General features: G+C 40.4%; 1 protein-coding gene across 15 annotated transcripts in view; it reads left to right on the top strand.

Annotated features, from left to right (window-relative positions):
* The window catches only part of LOC140483855 (contactin-4-like), a 2466301-nt gene that overhangs the window by 1863835 nt on the left and 583009 nt on the right, over positions 1 to 19457 (top strand). For all 15 annotated transcript variants that reach the window (XM_072582595.1, XM_072582599.1, XM_072582606.1 and 12 more), the window contains 2 exons: positions 17131 to 17267; positions 17763 to 17892. In XM_072582595.1, the coding sequence (XP_072438696.1) occupies positions 17131 to 17267; positions 17763 to 17892 (267 nt within the window). The remainder of the gene's footprint in view (positions 1 to 17130; positions 17268 to 17762; positions 17893 to 19457) is intronic.

Here is a 19457-nt window from a genome sequence, read left to right as displayed (position 1 = left end):
TTAGATTCCCTACAGTGTGGAAACAGGCCCTTCGGCAAACAAGTCCACACCAACCCTCCGAAACGTTACCCACACAGACGCATTTCCCACTGACTAATACACCTTGCACTATAGGCAATTTAGAATGGCCTATTCACCTGACCTGCACATCTTTGGAGTGTGGGAGGAAACCGGAGCACCCGGAGGAAACCCACACATACACATGGAGAATGTGCAAACTCCATACAAACAGTTGCTCGAGGCTGTAATCAAACTTGGGTCCCTGGTGCTGTGAGGCAGCAGTGCTAACCACTGAGCCACCGTACTGCCCCAAGTTGATGGTCATTCAGACACAATCGATGTTTCTTTCGGTGTTCATGACGGGAAACAGCCCAAAGTGCACAGTGATCTGCATCATGGAGCTGCTTGGGATGAACCTAGACATCTCCCTGCACACCTTCTTTGCAAAGGCACACTGCAGAAGGGGATGTGTGACAGTTTTTATCTCCCTGCAGCTGTTTCGAGGACTCTGGGGCAGAGTCTAGCCATAAATGAAGGATCTCACAGGTAGTGTCCTCCTCACCATCAGACAAGCAATGTCTTGGTGCTTGTTGGAAATTTCTGGTGATAAGAATGCTACCAAATGACTTGATGGTCTCTCAGGTAACAACCCAACAGGATCCACCCTCTCCTTTTCCCACAGGGTCTTGAGGGCGCACTATGCTGACTAGTGCCTGATGGACTTCTGGTTAAAGCTGTTTTTTTTCTCCAATTTTCCAAGTGATAGATGGTATGGGACAGTCCAACTACTTGGAGCACTCCACGACAATGAGGCCAAGCCCATCCTTCATAACACCTTAGTATGTAGTGACAATTGATGTTTACATACCAAAGGTCTAAGCACAGCTTGATGCAACCACACACAAAGATGGCCATCAGGATGAGGGTGTTGTTGGGTATATTCTTGGGCACCAGTTACCCCCCCCAACCCCCGCAGACCAGGTCACATATGATAACAGAGTGCCTCACACCTGTTGACCAGTTTTTTTACCCACAACGGAGAGGGAACGGTGATCCTATCTCTCCAGTTTCTGCCTCACCTTAACGATGCAGTCCTTCCAACCTTTTGCATCTGCCCCATGTCCTCCAAACCACCTTCAAATAATCTGTCCTGAGGGTGAAGGGGATAACAGATCAATCTGTCCAGCTCCCAAAGAATGTGGCCTCGCTCTTGCCTTGTCATACCTTGAGTGGTCGCAGATGTGCTGATATCAGGAAATGCATCATCCACGTAGAGAGAGGTCTTGACCTGCAGGCCTCCGCTGCCTGGAATAGTGACCCCTCTCAGGCTCACATTCTTCCTGATAGACTCAGCAAAAGGGCTAAAACAACACACAAACAAGGTAGGAGAGAGTGGGCAGCCCTGCCTGACTCCAGATCTGATCGGGAACTTTCTGTTTCCTTTTGATTTGAGCATCCTCAGTGTTGTCAGTGTTTCTGCTTTTCCATTGCCAAATCCAAAGTTACATACCTATCTGGCACATTTCCAGAAAGATCCGACTCTTCAATCAGAATGCAGTCCTCAACCTTCAGCAATAATTTTGATGTTCAATTCCAGAGTGCCGTTCTGTCCCAGGGAAGAGTTCAAATACAAATGTCCCCTTTATTTCCACTTTTAATGGGTGACACTGATGCCCATTTCCACTCTCTTAAGCTCAGAGGTTCTCATTCACACCCTGGTGTCGTGGCGTGATTGCATTTGCAGACTGTCAGGAGTTTGCAGGGAGTTCATTTGACAAGTCATGAATCATTTTTGTTCAGATCCCATAATTCCACTGGTTTGGTCAATTCATAGGCCTGGGGAGCTGAGCAGTTTCCTGGCTAAAACACAAATCTGCAACTGTAGAAGTCAATTCCTTTTTTTTAACCAAGTGAATGAACAAGTAGTGATCCCTCCAAGACCACGAGGCCTTACCAGTGCTGGGATTATGGATCTTTCAGATAAATAAAAGAGCAAATTGAATGTCTACAAAGAATGACATCCTTCACAAAGTATATCCAAGAGGTAGAAAATCAAGGAATTACCCACGCACCAGCATGGTCAGTAACCCTCAAGCAAGAGACCTACCATTTTTCCAAGTAAAATTAAAGTGTGTTCTGAGAAGTGTGAACCGTCCAGACTGTCAATGTTTATGAAATTAGTGACTCAGGGGAGTTGCAGTACTGTTAAATGTAATGTAGATATATTCATGATTGTATAATGGGTTAACTATGGTGGAAAATGCTTGTGGGTAATGGAGAAAATAATTGCTCTGCAGGAGTTTAGGTACGTAATAAGTCAATTCCATTGATGTCAGTCTGTAAGAGGAAACAAGACATTCTGCTTCAGCTTTCAGAGTGAGCAGATGCCTTTTACCAGTTCCCTAACATTCTAGTAATTATGCCTGACCAAATAAAGTTGTACTAGCTGCTGTCATTCAATAAACATTGTTATCTAAGAACGGCACCTCTTCAGCAAATCACTCACTAGATAGGTCCAAAACTAATCTTTAACAAATGAGGATTGACGGCAGCGAACTATCTGAAAAAACTCCAACCTTTGTACTGATACTGGTAGATGGTGACACAAATACCGCAGGCTGCCAGCAGTGGTCATCTTGGAAAACACCACAATCCCATGGCAGTAAGATTGTCGCATATAGTCTAGTGCCTGCATTCTGGGCAGTAGGTCGAGGCCCATGCTGAATTAGCACCAAGTAGAATTAGTTGGCACATCTTAAAGCTCGTCGATATGTTTTAGGACGTTGTACTACAATCGGTGTTAGAAGTGCTTGGAGAAAGTCTCTTTAAAAATAAATCATTACAAGTGATTATCAGAGCAGAGAGGGGATGCTGAAGTTGTCAGAAGCACTGCTGGAGGCCTTAGTGCAGCAGACATTCTGAATAGGCTCATTCTGAGCCATAACTATTCTACAATATGTGGAAAGAAGTGGACAGTTTAGCTTTCAGTCTGTGGTTTGAACATCCTTAATAAAACCCTTAAAAGCAATTCAGAGCTGAAAACCTTAGACAGGAATGTCAGAGGTCTGACCCTTAAAAAAAATCAATGCTACCACACAGGTCATCACAATCAGTGAATGCATCTTGAAATCTAATCTCTAACTAACTGCACCATCCACATCTCATCCTGCTCAGCAATCAATAGCAATCAGACTCATACCTGCATTTACCCTCACACAGTGGCTGTTGTTGTAGCCTTACATCTCGGGCAAACAACCACCATAACATTTGAACTAGTTAGTGAGAACAGACACAACCCATAATCATGCTGCAATGCACTCAAAACTCTCTTCTCTTTGTCACAAGGTGGTACATAACAGGTGGTAGGGGTCAAACACAGCTGCATGCTTTCACCAGCTCAAAGAAGCTGGCACTCAGCATAACAGTCATCACTGAGTCAATGACAACCAGTTTTCTCAAACCACTTGAAGATGACAATGTTTCTGCTCTATACATCTTCTCAAATCACACTTCACCCATGTTTTGCAGTCTGTTTTGATACACAAATTACAGATTGTGTAACCATGGAAGCCTCCCTTTCTATTCTAACACCACCTTCCCAAACCCTAATCCTTGCCTTGGGTATCTCTGTTCTCAGATGTGAAAAACTGCTGTCAGTGGTCATGAGAATGAAGGCTTAGAGGAAGAAACAGCATTTTCACTTGGTCTGAATCTTGCAACCATAACTTAGTTTAAGGCATTGTGTATCATTTAAAAGGAAGCTCCACTATCTAAGAGTTTGGAGGATTTCAACTCCAACTTTCCACAGAACTATGTGTTGAGTTCTGACCTCATCTTGGCCAGCATGAAAGTGGTGGTCAACTTCAAGAGACCGTTTGTGAATCTAACATCAGCTATTGGCCAATGTTTGAATCTCCCTTGGAGCACAGATAGAAGTGACCTAAAGTCTGAGTGCTGCAATGGGAACTCACACTAGGATCATGAGATCTCTGCCTGGTGCCATTTAATCTCAGCATTTTGATATTCAGGCTCAAATTGTGGCCATCAAGACATACCTATGGTCAAAATGGATTTGCAATGGATAAGCAAACTGGGCTTTGTCAAATTATTAGAAATACTCGCCACCCGTGAGCTTCAGATAACCGAGGTTCCTCTTTACTGGCGATAGAAAATTGTGTCCAAATTTGAAACATTGTATGTGTTATTGGAATTGTTGTCGGATTTATTTTTGGTCTTAATGAGTTACTTTGCAGATTTTGGTCAAGAGACTGTGCCTTACAACAAGGTTGTGTTGGAGGCAATGACCCCTACAAGTTGGGAGAGATGCACTTCAGCTATGAGCTATCGAGATCACAAGATCACTGTTTTGGGAAGTTAATGGTCTGGTACATCATTCCTATTAGCCACATGTCTGTCATTCTTGGAGTACTTACATTTGTAGTCAGCTGATGGAGGACAGTCATGAGCCACTTGTGGAGTATGGATCTGTTTTTTGGTGAGCAGCTATCTATACAGTAAAAGGAAGTATACCTTAACTTGAGATGTCGCTACTCAACACATGCAAATGGTGTAAGGACAGAGCAGTGAGAGTGGCAATGGCATTGGACTTGTGTTTTATATCCTTCAGCTGCCTTTTTGGTTTCAAATATCATAGCTGTTAGTGACATTTGAATACAATAAAATCTGAATTAAATATCTAACTTAATGTTGACCACTTATCTATTGTTGTTTGTCATAAAAGCCCATCTGGTTCATTCATATCCTTTTTTTGAAGGGAATCTGCCTTCCTCACCTGGTTTGACTGATGTGTGACTCCAGACCCACAGTGATGTTGTTGACTCTTAACTACCCTCTGGAGAATTAGGAATAGACAGCTCATAAGACTCCGACATCACATGAATGCATTAAAAAAAGTCAGATCACGTTGAACTGGAGCCTGAGTCTGTAGGGTTGCAGGTTAAGTGGCTTCACTTGGCATCACTGTATGTAGTTATGTTCAGTAAAGAATGTAGATCTCACATTGCTACATGATGACAGTGCAAATCAAACACACACACAGAGGCAAGTGGTCAGAAAAAGCCAACTTGAAAACCATCTCTCCCACCCAATGCTGCTCCTCCCTTTCTCCTACTCCAAACCTGATCTCACCCTTCATCTGACATTATGACTGACCTGCACCTCCTGACATCTCCCTGCCTCCCACCAACCATTGCACCCACTCTCCACTGCCCCCACTCTCAATCTGAATAACCCTCCATTACCTAAGTCTAAGCCTGACAATTCGGACTGATGTCAAACCCGACCATACTCCCATTCTGCTTCTGGTCCCTTTCATACCCCTGGGACAACATCTCCCTGTCTCTTCAAACAACTTCCCACCCCCAACTTCCCACCCCTCTCTGTTGAAAGCTCCAAAACCACACCACCCTCCTAGGACCAAAACCTCTCACTTTGCTGCCAGCGACACCCTCCGTTCATCCTACATCCCCTTTCCACTGGACCCAATACAATGCACCTACCCTCTCCTATCCTAAATACTCCATCATTTATTTGGTCTCATTGTACCCTACCCACCTCACACCTACCCGTTGGCACCTTACCCTCCCAACACCTTGACATCACACCTACCTTATGTACTTAGGTTTTAACAGTAGCTGCTAAAGTGACTGTCTGTGATTCTGGACCTTGACATTTCAGAATCACAGCTGAGGGTGGCTCACTGGTTAGCACTGCTGCCTCACAGCACCAGGGACTTGGGTTGATTTCAGCCTTGGGCTACTGTCTGTGGGGAGTTTCTACATTCTCCCCATGTCTGCGTGGGTTTCCTCCGGGTGCTCAGATTTTCTCCCACAGTCCAAAGATGTGCAGGTTAGGCGAATTGGCAATGCTAAATTGCCCATGATGTCCAGGGATGTGTCGATTAGGTGCATTTGTCAGGTGTAAATGTAGGTGAATGGACTTGGGTAGGTTACTCTTTGGAGGGTCAGTGTGGACTTGTTGGACTGAAGGGCCTATATCCACACTGTAGGGACTCTATGGAAATAGTTTCTGAATGATTTGACCAAAGGGGCATGATTTAACTTTCCCTGACAGTTCTACACTACAAGAAAACTGTCAGAATGGAACAATGACTCTCTGTATTTCTGATAGATCCATATTATTGAATCTCTTTCATGGCAAAAAAAAAGTTAAGGACCAGTGTGACAATCTCTCCTTGGGAAATCTGGCCCAATATGTTTTAACTATTTGCAAAAGGAAAACAAAACTTGCTTCATGAGTAAATGGGTTGAATAGCTTTATTGTAGTTATAGATATATAGACATATTTCATGAGTTAACGAAAAAAATTACAAAATCTGTTTGCAGTTAAACAGTCAGTGTTATGTTCGACTGCCCACCACATTTGTGTGTGTTTAATATTAAATCCATAACATTTTGTTTTTTGTCTGAAGCTTCACAGTGCAGTTTGCTATGATCCTTGAAAATGAAATGAAATTTCTGACATGAGAATTGATTAACTTTCATTGCAAAGCTAATAAGAGATAATGTAATACTTTGTCAAATATATTTCATTTAGGACAATATTACAGCTGTTTAAGGGACACGTGTTCTTACTGTGCAAGAGGTCAAACAAAGTCTTGAGAAATGATGAATTATTTGCAAATATTTCAAAATGAGAGGTTAATTTGTCACACCGGGCTTCCATTTAATAACTCAGTAGCATCTTTTGTGCTGTTTATGCGACCCAAATATTTTCAGGCAATTGAGGTTGTCTCCTTTTTTTTGCTGCGTCAACACTTTTCTTACACACATATTGCTGTTCTCAGGTAGATTAATGAATGTCCAAGGTGCATTATAATATTTTGATTGATCACCTCAAGTACAACAGTAGCTTGAACTGAGACACATTAATTAACTCTGATATTCATCAACTTCAGCAGTTCACTAGCATGAGCATCAAAAAAAAAATTGAATCTCTATTAAATTGTTCCGTGACATTTTTGAAATTCTAAAACAGCCTAGGCAGAACATTTGAAGCTTTGTGTTATGCTGAGCGTGGTATCATTTATAATATTTATGGTAAATGGACAATTCAGACAGTAAGTAGGTAACATATGGGATATTTCACTTGCTCAATCTCAAGAACCATCAAGTAGTTTCTCAATTTCTCCCAGTCTGGTGCTTCTGCTGAAAAGAGTATAGCCATATGCCGTCTACATCTAAAGCACAGATTTACCATCCGCTGTTAAAACTGATCTGTGAAAGGCATTCCATTTGGCAGCTTTAGATTATTGCAACACAAAATAAAATCTGTTGTATTATTTTTATTACAATGACTACTTGAAATGCATACAGCCATTGTTTTTTTGCCTAACTGTAGTAAATGTAAACAAACAGCTTGGACATTTGTTTTTTTTTCCCCTCCATGTTATGGCTTAAAAACACAATGAGAAATGTTTGCCTTGCAAAATCCTTCTCACACTTGGTTCATAAACACTTACTTAATAGGCTTTCATTTATAATTAAAATGCTGCATATCAGCTCAAAATGTGCTGCCAATTCTGTCATGCTTGTTTCGTTGGACAACAAGTTTAAAATCCTGGCTCACCTTCTCCATTTAAAAGCATGATTGTGTTCCCTGTCAAGACTGATTGATTACTTATAAAAAGATAGCTAAATATTCAGAACTAAATAGAAGGATCACACAGTAAGATTTCAAGTTTTAAATCTTTTATTGGCTTTCCACATTGCCTGAACACTATTCAGTAGGCAATTCTCACACTGGCTGAGGTTACAATGAAGGACTCTCCTTCTGAACCTACTCCTCTCCTGAGGTGTGGTGACCTCCAGTTAAATTACCACCAGTCATCTCTCTCCCTCATGAGATAGCAGCTGGTCCTCCTGCACTTTACTATGGCAACTTTGTCTTTACATACTCCAAACTCCAGAAATGATCCATCACTAAACTTTTAGAATACCCTTCCAAAGTTACATTTTCCTCTGTCCCAAAGGCGAGCATTGAGCTTTCCTCAAACAAGGCAGATGCTGTTCTCAGCTCCTGATAGTGAACTTTCTTTTATCTATTCCAGAGGAAATGTCTCCTCCTGAACTGATTTCGGAGGTGATGATTACCCTGGAGATTCCTGCCTGCACCAAAACTATACAGATTTTCCAGTCTTCTTGAAAATCTCACCAACTTAGTCTCTTCAATCTGAGCATGAACTTCATTTTTTTCTTTTTCAATTTACTCGCTCACTCCATCTCACATTCTCGCCTTAACCTTCTTTCTGTCCCCTTTTCCTCCCTCTCCCTTCTGCTCCATTTCAGATTGGTCAGGTTCAAGAACAGAGTTTTAAAAATCCTGTAAGTCAATATTACAATGGCTTGCTGTGAGCTTTCCCTTCTTTTAAAGTTGATGTGAAATATATGGGCCTTTTATACAGGTCCAGTGATTCTCAATCATTCTTTGGCCATGGCCCCCCAGGAGCTCTTCTCCAGTTCCAGGACCAGCCACCTCCCCCCTTCCTCCCCCTGCCCCTGCCCCCGCCCCCGCCCTGGCTTCAAACAGGGATATAACATGAGCAGTCTTGACACACCATCAGCTCCATTGTTCTGGTTGTTGCTGAACAGAATTAAGAACAGATTACATGAACTTTCATCTCTCTGTTTTACCCTAAAACTTTCATAGATGTGTAGGCAACATTTTCAAAACCAAACAATGAACTAAAAGTGATCAATATGTAATGGTTTATTCATTGATGTTGCAGCAAGAAAGAGAAAATTATGTTTTCCCTCATTTACCATTGAGGCTTTTAATGCAGAACTTCTCAGTTTCATTTTGATTTCTTCCTGTTTTGATGCCAGATCCTTCATGTAATCTGTTCTTGATTCTGTTCAACAATGGCCAGAATAACGGAGCTTATGGTGTGTCAAATTTATTGTCCAAGTCTCTCAGGAAGGTGTTTGGAAAATCAGGTTTGGTAAATAGGTCAACTTTAATTTGCCCATTTAATTCCAAGATGGAATTGTGCTGGCCAATCATTCTCAATGGGAGCCATATGGCCCCTTTAGGGGTGCTGGCACATTTGAAGGGGGCCATAGGGTGTTCAATAATAAATGATTTGCTGTCTATCTGTTCATGTCGTTTCCCTGTTTGAAAGGGGGTGGGAGGGCTCTGGAACTTGGAAGTCATATAAAATTTTGCCAGTACCTCGTACAGTCATCAGTGTTGAAGCCCATGGAATGACTGGCTGCCTGGATTTATATATATATATGTGGCTTTTCCAGAATTGATCGTTTCATAACAATTGCCAAAAGTTAAGATTATTCCCTTCTTTTGTCTGTTTTTAAAAGAGAATTGATTTATTTTCCTATTGATACGTCACCCTGGGCTAATGTTAGACAATAACCTGTTTCATAACGTAATAGGTCAATTTGTAATCCATTAGTCCAAGAGTTTTATTTGATTTGCAGCTCCTATAGTTCATAACATGTGTCTTGGTTCTCATTTGATTAAACAGAAGGAACTGCTTCATGTTTGTTTAATTAAATCTCTTCCTGGAATAAGTAACCTGGATCATGTTCTCATTCTGATATTCGTGTTTATTTCCAGTGAGATAAAACTTAGCTTTATTTAGTCAGTCATTTAAGACCATGCACCATTATTGCTTTCCTTTTCTGAAACTTCACTAATGTAGTCATGAAAGCAGAGGAGAAAGATTTGATGGACTGGAAGGACAGGATAAATCAAACGTTTTTTTTCCAGCATTTCTTATTTTGCACAGTACAAATGAACAATTTTACACATCATTCCAAATTGTTGTGTTTGAAATGTAAACTAAATGTATCATTCAACAGTTTAAAGAAAATACTTTTCATCCTTTTGGTAATAGATTATAACAAATGCGAATTAAAAAGGCAAGTAAAGGTTTGGAGAGGGCTAATGGTGCCTTACTAAATTTGGTGACCTGCTAAATATTGCAAAGCATCATCATTATTAAAGGTTATAGATGGAGATTAAGCTTTCATTTCAATATGGAATTTTGTCTGAGCAGCCAAAAATCTCAGTGGTGTTGAAAAGATTCACTGTCAGCCATGGATTCTTAAGGTCTGCAATACAGGAGCAAAATACTTCATATTTGTAGACAATGATTTCATGAGTCCTACACTTTCAGAATACCAGGTCTGAGAAAACAGAAGCATAACTGAATACAGCACTCTGAATAAATTAGAAAGACCTTAATTAAAATAGTAGTGTCAACTTGGCAAGGAATAACACAACTCCACAACCACCTGAGCATGCAGAACTGGAAAGTATTCTGAGATTATTGTTTCAGAAGTTCTGCTTTTCATTCTCATTCTGAGCTCGCTGAAATCTGCTTCTGGGGCCTTGTGCTTCTTTATAACAAAATAATTGGTACCAAATATGGACTTCTGGATGTTCACTCACGCCAAGTGTATACCCTGAAAGTTAGTGCTTCCAAATAAATCTGTTGGACTATAACCTGGTGTTGTGTGATTTTTAACTTTATCCACCCCAGTTCAACACCAGCATCTCTAAAATCTTGGCATAGAATGTGTTTGATTCTTGTTTTTGCTGGTGTTCCTGTAATATTTTACTTGAATCTTTTTAACATGAATTCATGAGACGTGGCCAACAGTTATTGCCAACTCCTAAGTGTCCTTCAGAAGATGGTAGTGTGCTGCTTTCTTGAACTTCTGTCGTCTGTATGGTGAATGCACTTGCTCGGTGCTTTTAAAGAAGGAAATCCAGAACTCTGGCCAGCAGCAGTGAAAGAACAACACTATATTTCTGAATCAGAAATCTTAGAGTTAGTTTCACCCATTTGATGTCATCAGTCAATTTGGAAATATTAAAATTTGTTCCCACGTCCAAATAAATTATGTGGACAAGTGAACAGTTGTGGACTAGCACTGATCCTTGCAGTACCCAACCAGGAATAGCCTGTCATCCTGAGAACCATCCATTTATTTCTTTCTAAGTTGGTCCCACTCCTCAGGATTGTTTCTTTTCTGGTATCTTTATAACCCTGCTCCTTGGATTTAACACAACCTTTAATTTTCTTTCTTATCAACAGTGATTTATTTTCCCTTTGGGGCTAATCTTAAGGGAATGTGTATGCCTTGGAGGCCATGTAGTAGTTCCTGCCTGTCTACTTTGAAATATTTGTGTATTTTCCCATAGCTAACTTTCTTTTCATACTTTTTAAAGTTCCTTTTCTCAGAATTAATACACTAGTTTCAGAATTAACTCCATCACATTCAAGTTTAAAGTGAAACTCAATGATACTATGTTTGCAAAGTTTCCTTTGTGGAAAGGTTCTTAATTAGCCTTCTTTCATTACACAACAGCAAATCCAAAATAGTTCAATCCCTATGTGGCTTCTCAATGTCCTGCCCAGAAATCTATCTCATACACACTCCCAATAATTCAATCTCCACAGCACTGGACTGATTGGGTTATCCTGGTCATATGAAAATTGAAATCACCCTTTGTTACAGTATTATCTCAGGTTCCGATTCTCCTGCCAATCTAGCTTGATCCATTCCCGATCGTACCAGTGAAACTCTGCCAAAGGATGTCAGTCCCAATTTCACTGAGTGCAGCCAGTCCATTTTGCAAAGGTCTCACCGACACCACAACTGGTCCCAAGCCTCAGAAATCTGATGCCCTCCCTATACCAGTTTTCCAGCCACGTGTTCAATTGTTCAAGTATTCTATTTTTGTTATCCAGAGCATGCAGAACTGGAAAGTGTTCTGAGATTATTGTTTTAGAAGTCCTGCTTTTCATTCTCATTCTGAGCTCCCTGAAGTCTGCTTCTGGGGCCTTGTCCTTCTTTATAACAAAATTAATGGTACCAATATGGACTTCTGGATGTTCACTCATGCCAAGTGTATACCCTGCAACCTTGACATCCTTGACCTTGGCTCCAAGGAGGCTAACACACCAATCTAGAGTCATGACTACACCCACAGAAATGCTTATTTGTTCCTCTAACTAACAAATTACTTAAATCACAATAGCTTTTCTCATTTCATCCTTACCTCCGATGTGCTACCAATAATGAACATGGTTCTGACCAAACTCCTCCAAAGAATTAATACTCACACCAGTATCCAAAATTGAAAATTGATGAGCAAGTGAGACCTCAGGGTACTCCTGCACTGGTTTGTATTGCCAAAGTTCCACGCCATCAGACTGTCTAATTCTCTTGCATGACTCACTCTCTTCCTACCTCCATTCTACTAATCTGCTGTGTAATTACCTCTCTGGATGTGTTACCCACGTATCTCTGAGTCTCTGGAGGTGCCAGAATGATTACATGATCATCAAGGTCACCAGAAGCATCCACAATATCCCTGTTCACACATTCCACATGACTGAGCTACCCTGTCATGCCCTAATTTTACTTTGGTTTTCTCATATTTAATTTACTTGGCTTTAATTTAATAAATGTTGTAACCTTGATCAACCTTGGTGCTGATGAACATGATTAATATTTCACACACTTCATCATTTGTATTAAGGCACTTCTTTCACTCATGCACTGAATTCCCACATTAATCTAACTTGTCACTGGTGTGGTCTACACTTCACTCAGGTGCAGTATCCCGACTGTGCTAAAAGGTGACTTGACTGAAACATGTGACAACGTGAGGAATCCTGACAGGACGAATTTGGGAAAACCTATAACTCAAGGTCACCATTACGTAGTCGCTCATTTAAGTCCGACATGAAGAGATTTTTTTTCTCACAGATGGTCAAAGGTCTTTGGAAAGCTCTCCCTCAAGGGGTGGTAGAAGTCAAGTCTTTGAATAGTTTTAAGACAGAGGTCATTGGATTTTTGATAAGCAGGGAATTGAGGTGATCAGGGGTGTGCAGGAATGTAGATTAATGAGATCGATCATGATCTTATTGAAGGATGGAACAGTTCAAGAAGCTGTGTGGCTGCCTCCAGATCTTAATCTGTAGGGTGATAGAAATGTGAGTAAGTAAAGGAAATAGTCATGAGGAAAATAGTAGGTTCACAGTACTGCAATAGAAACTGATGATGGTTTTGAAATTCTTCTTGTTGTTTTCATGGCCTCATCCCTCCCTACCTTTGTATTCTCCTTCATTGCCACAAACCTCTGGGATATGTTCCCTTCCTCAAGTCCTGGAGTTTTCAGCATTGTCAAATTTAATTACTCTATCATTTGTGGATGGACAGTTGCTAATCTCTGGAAATTCTTTCCTAAACATATCCCTGTCTCTCCACCTTGTCTTATCCATATAATGCTCCTTTAAACCTACTTCTTGAAGCCAGAGTTTGGTCACATTTTTCCTCCTAATTTCTTTTTGTCATTTGTTTATTGTTAGTTGACACTTCTGGCTTCAAAAGTAGCTGGCTATTGTATTACCTTTATAACATTACTTATGATCCATTGGAGCCCCCTCTCATATAACTTCATCTCATGCAATCTACAATAATCTCTGTTGCATTCCCCCGTGTGTATTTCTCTAGCTTGTCCTGAAATGCGACTATTTCATGATGCAGATTGTGTAACCATGGAAGCCTCCCTTTCTATTCTAACACCACCTTCCCAAACTCTAATCCTTGCCTTGGGTATCTCTGTTCTCAGATGTGAAAAACTGCTGTCAGTGGTCATGAGAATGAAGGCTTAGAGGAAGAAACAGCATTTTCACTTGGTCTGAATCTTGCAACCATAACTTAGTTTAAGGCATTGTGTATCATTTAAAAGGAAGCTCCACTATCTAAGAGTTTGGAGGATTTCAACTCCAACTTTCCACAGAACTATGTGTTGAGTTCTGACCTCATCTTGGCCAGCATGAAAGTGGTGGTCAACTTCAAGAGACCATTTGTGAATCTAACATCAGCTATTGGCCAATGTTTGAATCTCCCTTGTAGCACAGATAGAAGTGACCTAAAGTCTGAGTGCTGCAATGGGAACTCACACTAGGATCATGAGATCTCTGCCTGGTGCCATTTAATCCCAGCATTTTGCTATTCAGGCTCAAATTGTTGCCATCAAGACATACCTATGGTCAAAATGGATTTGCAATGGATAAGCAAACTGGGCTTTGTCAAATTATTAGAAATACTCGCCACCCGTGAGCTTCAGATAATCGAGGTTCCTTTCTACTGGTGATAGAAAATTGAAACATTGAATGTATTATTGGAATTGTTGTCGGATTTATTTTTGGTCTTAATGAGTTACTTTGCAGATTTTGGTCAAGAGACTGTGCCTTACAACAAGGTTGTGTTGGAGGCAATGACCCCTACAAGTTGGGAGAGATGCACTTCAGGCTATGAGCTATCGAGATCGCAAGAACACTATTTTGGGAAGTTAATGGTCTGGTACATCATTCCTATTAGCTGCATGTCTGTCATTCTTGGAGTACTTACATTTGTAGTCAGCTGATGGAGGACAGTCATGAGCCACTTGTGGAGTATGGATCTGTTTTTTGGTGAGCAGCTATCTATACAGTAAAAGGAAGTATACCTTAACTTGAGATGTCGCTACTCAACACATGCAAATGGAGTAAGGACAGAGCAGTGAGAGTGGCAATGGCATTGGACTTGTGTTTTATATCCTTCAGCTGTCTTTTTGGTTTCAAATATCATAGCTGTTAGTGACATTTGAATACAATAAAATCTGAATTAAATATCTAACTTAATGTTGACCACATATCTATTGTTGTTTGTCATAAAAGCCCATCTGGTTCATTCATATCCTTTTTTTGAAGGGAATCTGCCTTCCTCACCTGGTTTGACTGATGTGTGACTCCAGACCCACAGTGATGTTGTTGACTCTGAACTACCCTCTGGAGAATTAGGAATAGACAGCTCATAAGACTCCGACATCACATGAATGCATTAAAAAAAGTCAGATCACGTTGAACTGGAGCCTGAGTCTGTGGGGTTGCAGGTTAAGTGGCTTCTCTTGGCATCCACTGTATGTAGTTATGTGCAGTAAAGAATGTAGATCTCACATTGCTACATGATGACAGTGCAAATCAAACACACACACAGAGGCAAGTGGTCAGAAAAAGCCAACTTGAAAACCATCTCTCCCACCCAATGCTGCTCCTCCCTTTCTCCTACTCCAAACCTGATCTCACCCTTCGTCTGACATTATGACTGACCTGCAGCTCCTGACGTCCCCCTGCCTCCAACTAACCATTGCACCCACTCTCCACTGCCCCCACTCTCAATCTGAATAACCCTCCATTACCTAAGTCTAAGCCTGACAATACGGACTGATGTCAAACCCGACCATACTCCCACTCTGCATCTGGTCCCTTTTATACCCCTGGGACAATATCTCTCTGTCTCTTCACACCTCCCCCAACTTCCCACCCCTCTCTACTGCAAGCTCCAAAACCACACCACCCTCCTGGGACCAAAACTACTCACTTTGCTGCCATGGACACCCTCCGTTCATCCTACATCCCCTTTCCACTGGACCCAATACAATGCACCTACCCTCTCCTATCCTAAATACTCCATCATTTATTTGGTCTCATTGTACCCTACCCACCTCACACCTACCCCTTGGCACCTTACCCTCCCAACACCTTGACATCACACCTACCTTGAGTACTTAGGTTTTAACAGTAGCTGCTAAAGTGACTTCTTATGATCCATAGGAGCCCCCTCTCATATAACTTCATATTATGCAATCTACAATAATCTCTGTTGCATTCCCCCGTGTGTAGTTCTCTAGCTTGTCCTGAAATGCGACTATTTCATGATGCAGCCCTTCATATCCATCAATAATGTTCATTGCTGATTGACTCCGAATTGCCTTTGGGAAACCATGATATTATAAGTATAAATTCAAAATGAAAAATGTAAGCTGAGTCATAACATGAATTTAAGAAATAAACCTCACCTCACTTTACAATCAGACAAATCTTCACTCTACAGTCACAGAAGATTTACAATACGATTTTAAAATTGCACTTTGCCTATCCAAAGAAATGCATGTGCATTGATATTTCCATAAAATATTCAAAGCCTTGTATACTAAACTGGAGCTGAATAGAGGTAAATCCATTTCATGAAAAAATATCTGAAATAACACAATTTTGTGAACTGTGGGTTTGTGATCTGATTCATTGGTTTTCCCAGTAAGAGATCCTCAAGTCACTCAAGAATAATGCTTTGGAAGGAGTTGTCCTTAAACTGAACATACAACAATTTGGAATATGATTGTTTACTGAAGCAGTCCCACTTCTGTTGTTAGCCTATTAACTGTTCCTGCAAACCTTGTTTTTCTGATAGCTTTTAACATTACCATATGAATTCAAACAATATGAAAGTATTCATTTGTTACTGCTCTGTTGTCACACGCAATATGATTCCTGATGATTTCTACTTTTATTTTTGAAAGACTGGTATAATGTAAAATTGCCATGATGATATTTTTGTGTCTGCTTATCTGACAAACTGAAAATTGCTTAAATTGTTTGTGAGCTAAATTAAGACGGACTCAAAACAGATGAATTTGCATTAACATTGTCTTCAGTAGAAGGGCAGCTGGGGATGGCCAGCTAGAGATGCCCAAGTTCCCATGAGTGAATAAAAAAAAGTTGCACTTAGCAATGGAGAAACAGTAGTAAAAATAAATAGCTTATAATATGAGAAATATACCATACACCCAGCATTTAAAATAATGTATTTCTTTGCTCAGCATAGGTTAAATGTTAATAGCTAATAAAGTAGTAATTTATTGCTAACATTGAAATTTAATGTGATGCCATAGCTTTCTCAGTTCAGAGTGCAACGAAAGTGGGCATTAACAATCTGTAATAGATTTTTGCAGGCAGCATTTTCTCTTTCAATTAAATTGCACATTTTTTAGCATCACATCACAAAGATTGAGCTGGAACACTGGCAGTTATGCACTAAAAATAAATGACTGTCATGGCTGTGGTTTTATGCAATACCTTTTCTGGAACTCTGATGGAGTGTTGCCTAAGGCAGGGGAAAATGCAAATGCAATCAAAATATATTTGTGAAAAATTCCAATTTATAAGTTGCTTATTACTATGTGTTTTTCTGCTTGATGAGATTTTAAGGTTTACCCCTCCCTTCCACACAGCACGGCCTAACTGGATTCGAAACATAACTGATGTTTATGTGCCTATTGGAGAAAGTCTGCAGTGGATTTGCAAGGCAAGTGGAGAGCCGAAACCTTCTCACAAATGGCTGAAGAATGGTGAACCCCTTATAATAGAGGTAGGATATTGCACTGTGTAATTTCTGTATTACTGCTATAAAGTAATTTAGAATGAACCTAGAGAAGCTGATAAATGTTAATCTGTTTCTCTGATCCATTTTGATGTTTCTTACAGATACAAGCATTGAGCAGACGGTGTCTGTTTAAATTACATCTATAGCAGCAAGAAATGAAGTAGGGAATTGTAGAGTTATTAACATGCATGTTCTTTTCTGATATTAAGCTGAACTCATCAAATGTAGCATTACAATTACTGAAATGTCAGAATGAAGTATTACTGCTTTTTAATCAGTGGAATTACGAAAGGTCATCACTATAGTACATGATATACCCAAGCAACCATAGAGAAAATGATGACTTAAATGAGTAGGAACACTTTATGTGGAAAATAATCAAACTAAATGAAAATTGTTCACAAGAAATTATAATTTGCAATAAGATAGTAAGTAAAATCATAATTGAAATAAAAGGCTTCATTGTTTTCTCATTTACAGGAAAGAATTCAAGTTGAAAATGGAATGCTTTCTATCCGTGCTGTTAACCTGTCAGATTCTGGCATGTATCAGTGTGTGGCTGAAAACAAACATGGAGTAATTTATGTCAGCGCTGAGCTTCGAGTTATGGGTAAGAATAATTTATTTCGTTGATTTTGCTGTCACAGATTTACTTCAGTATTGCTTGTGTCAGTGTCTGAGGTACTTCATAACTGCTGCAATTGAGTTACCATAGTTGCACAAGAGTCATAATAGTTGCATAATACGTTTTTGAAGTTATCAAATTACAACTCTAATCTGCTTCAGTGACATTGTTTCTTTGTTCCTCCTCTTTACATAGAGTTCTATTCTGTGCTGCTTCGATGAAAAAAACACATAATTCTGAGGCTTGCTGGCATTTGGGATAGGATGAAGTCACATGGTCATTACAAAAATGTCCCATAGTAGAAGGGCAATGGCAAACAATCACAGCGAAAGTTTGGTCCTTAGTACCATCTTTTTCATTGCTATGCAAACAGTTTTACCCTCTTAGTGACACATGTAGCAGACACACTCACTTCTGCTGCTGATTACGATAGATTTATTTGTGTGAGCACATTAATGTACACAGATGAAATGTCAACAGGAAGTATACAAAGTTGGCCCATCATGATGGCAGTCAGTCAATGATGCTGATTTGATGCTTGCACAACCACTTAGTGTTTCAGCTGGGCCGTTCTCTTAATATTGAGCAGCAGGAAAGAAAGTCATAGTATCCCAACAGTGTGGAAACAGGCCCTTTGGCTGAACAATTCCACACTGACTCTCTGAATAGTAACCCACCAAGACCCATTCACCTACCCTATATTTACTCCAGACTAATGCACATAACTGACACATCCCCAAACACAATGGGCAAATTCACCCAACCTGCACATCTTTGGAGTGTGGGAGGAAACCAGACCACCCGAAGGAAACCCCCGCAGACACGGGGATAATGTGCAAACTCCCCACAGTCACCCGAGGCTGAAATTGAACCCAAGTCCCTGGTGCTGTGTGGCAGCAGTGCGAATCATTAGCCAAAATCAACCAACATTAGATTAAGGGATCATCTACTGTTTAGAGTTTAGTTGCTGATTTTCTTTCTCCTGGCTGTTGTTGCAAATGGCAAGTGTTTGACTTCAAATATTCAGCAGGAGTCACTTCTTCCTATCTACGTAGACAGTGGTATGCATTCCCCTTCAACTGCAATATAACCTGAGTTGCTCAGAATAAGCTGCTGGATGAGGCTTTCAGTTGGAAGCCCGGTCCACCTTTGTATATTCAGCAGCAATTCCTCTCCATGAATCTCTACAAGGAATATCAGATGTCTCTCTTTCACAAAGCAGGTTCTCACTGAAATACATAACAGCCATAATTGTAGAACGATGAGAATGGTATTGGTAGTGGTTGTGAATGTGCTGAGGGCCATCAATCTTTTATGCATCTGGCTTCTTCCTGGCTTGAATAAATGACTTATTGCAAACACTTACAGCTTCTCATTACTTTGGGAGGTTACTGAGATGCCGTATTCCAAGTGAATTAAATACATAACACCCTGGCTTGCCAAAGTGAAGCAGCCGAAGAGGAGTGGCTTTGCGAGGACTGCAGGCTTCCCTATGATACGAGCTGCCTTTGACAACTTGCCTTTCAGTTTGTGTTTGTCAATTCTGAGAT

Source organism: Chiloscyllium punctatum, chromosome 12, assembly GCF_047496795.1.
Source record: "Chiloscyllium punctatum isolate Juve2018m chromosome 12, sChiPun1.3, whole genome shotgun sequence".
Taxonomy (NCBI): Eukaryota; Metazoa; Chordata; class Chondrichthyes; order Orectolobiformes; family Hemiscylliidae; genus Chiloscyllium; species Chiloscyllium punctatum.
This window is presented reverse-complemented; position numbering and strand designations above follow the sequence as displayed.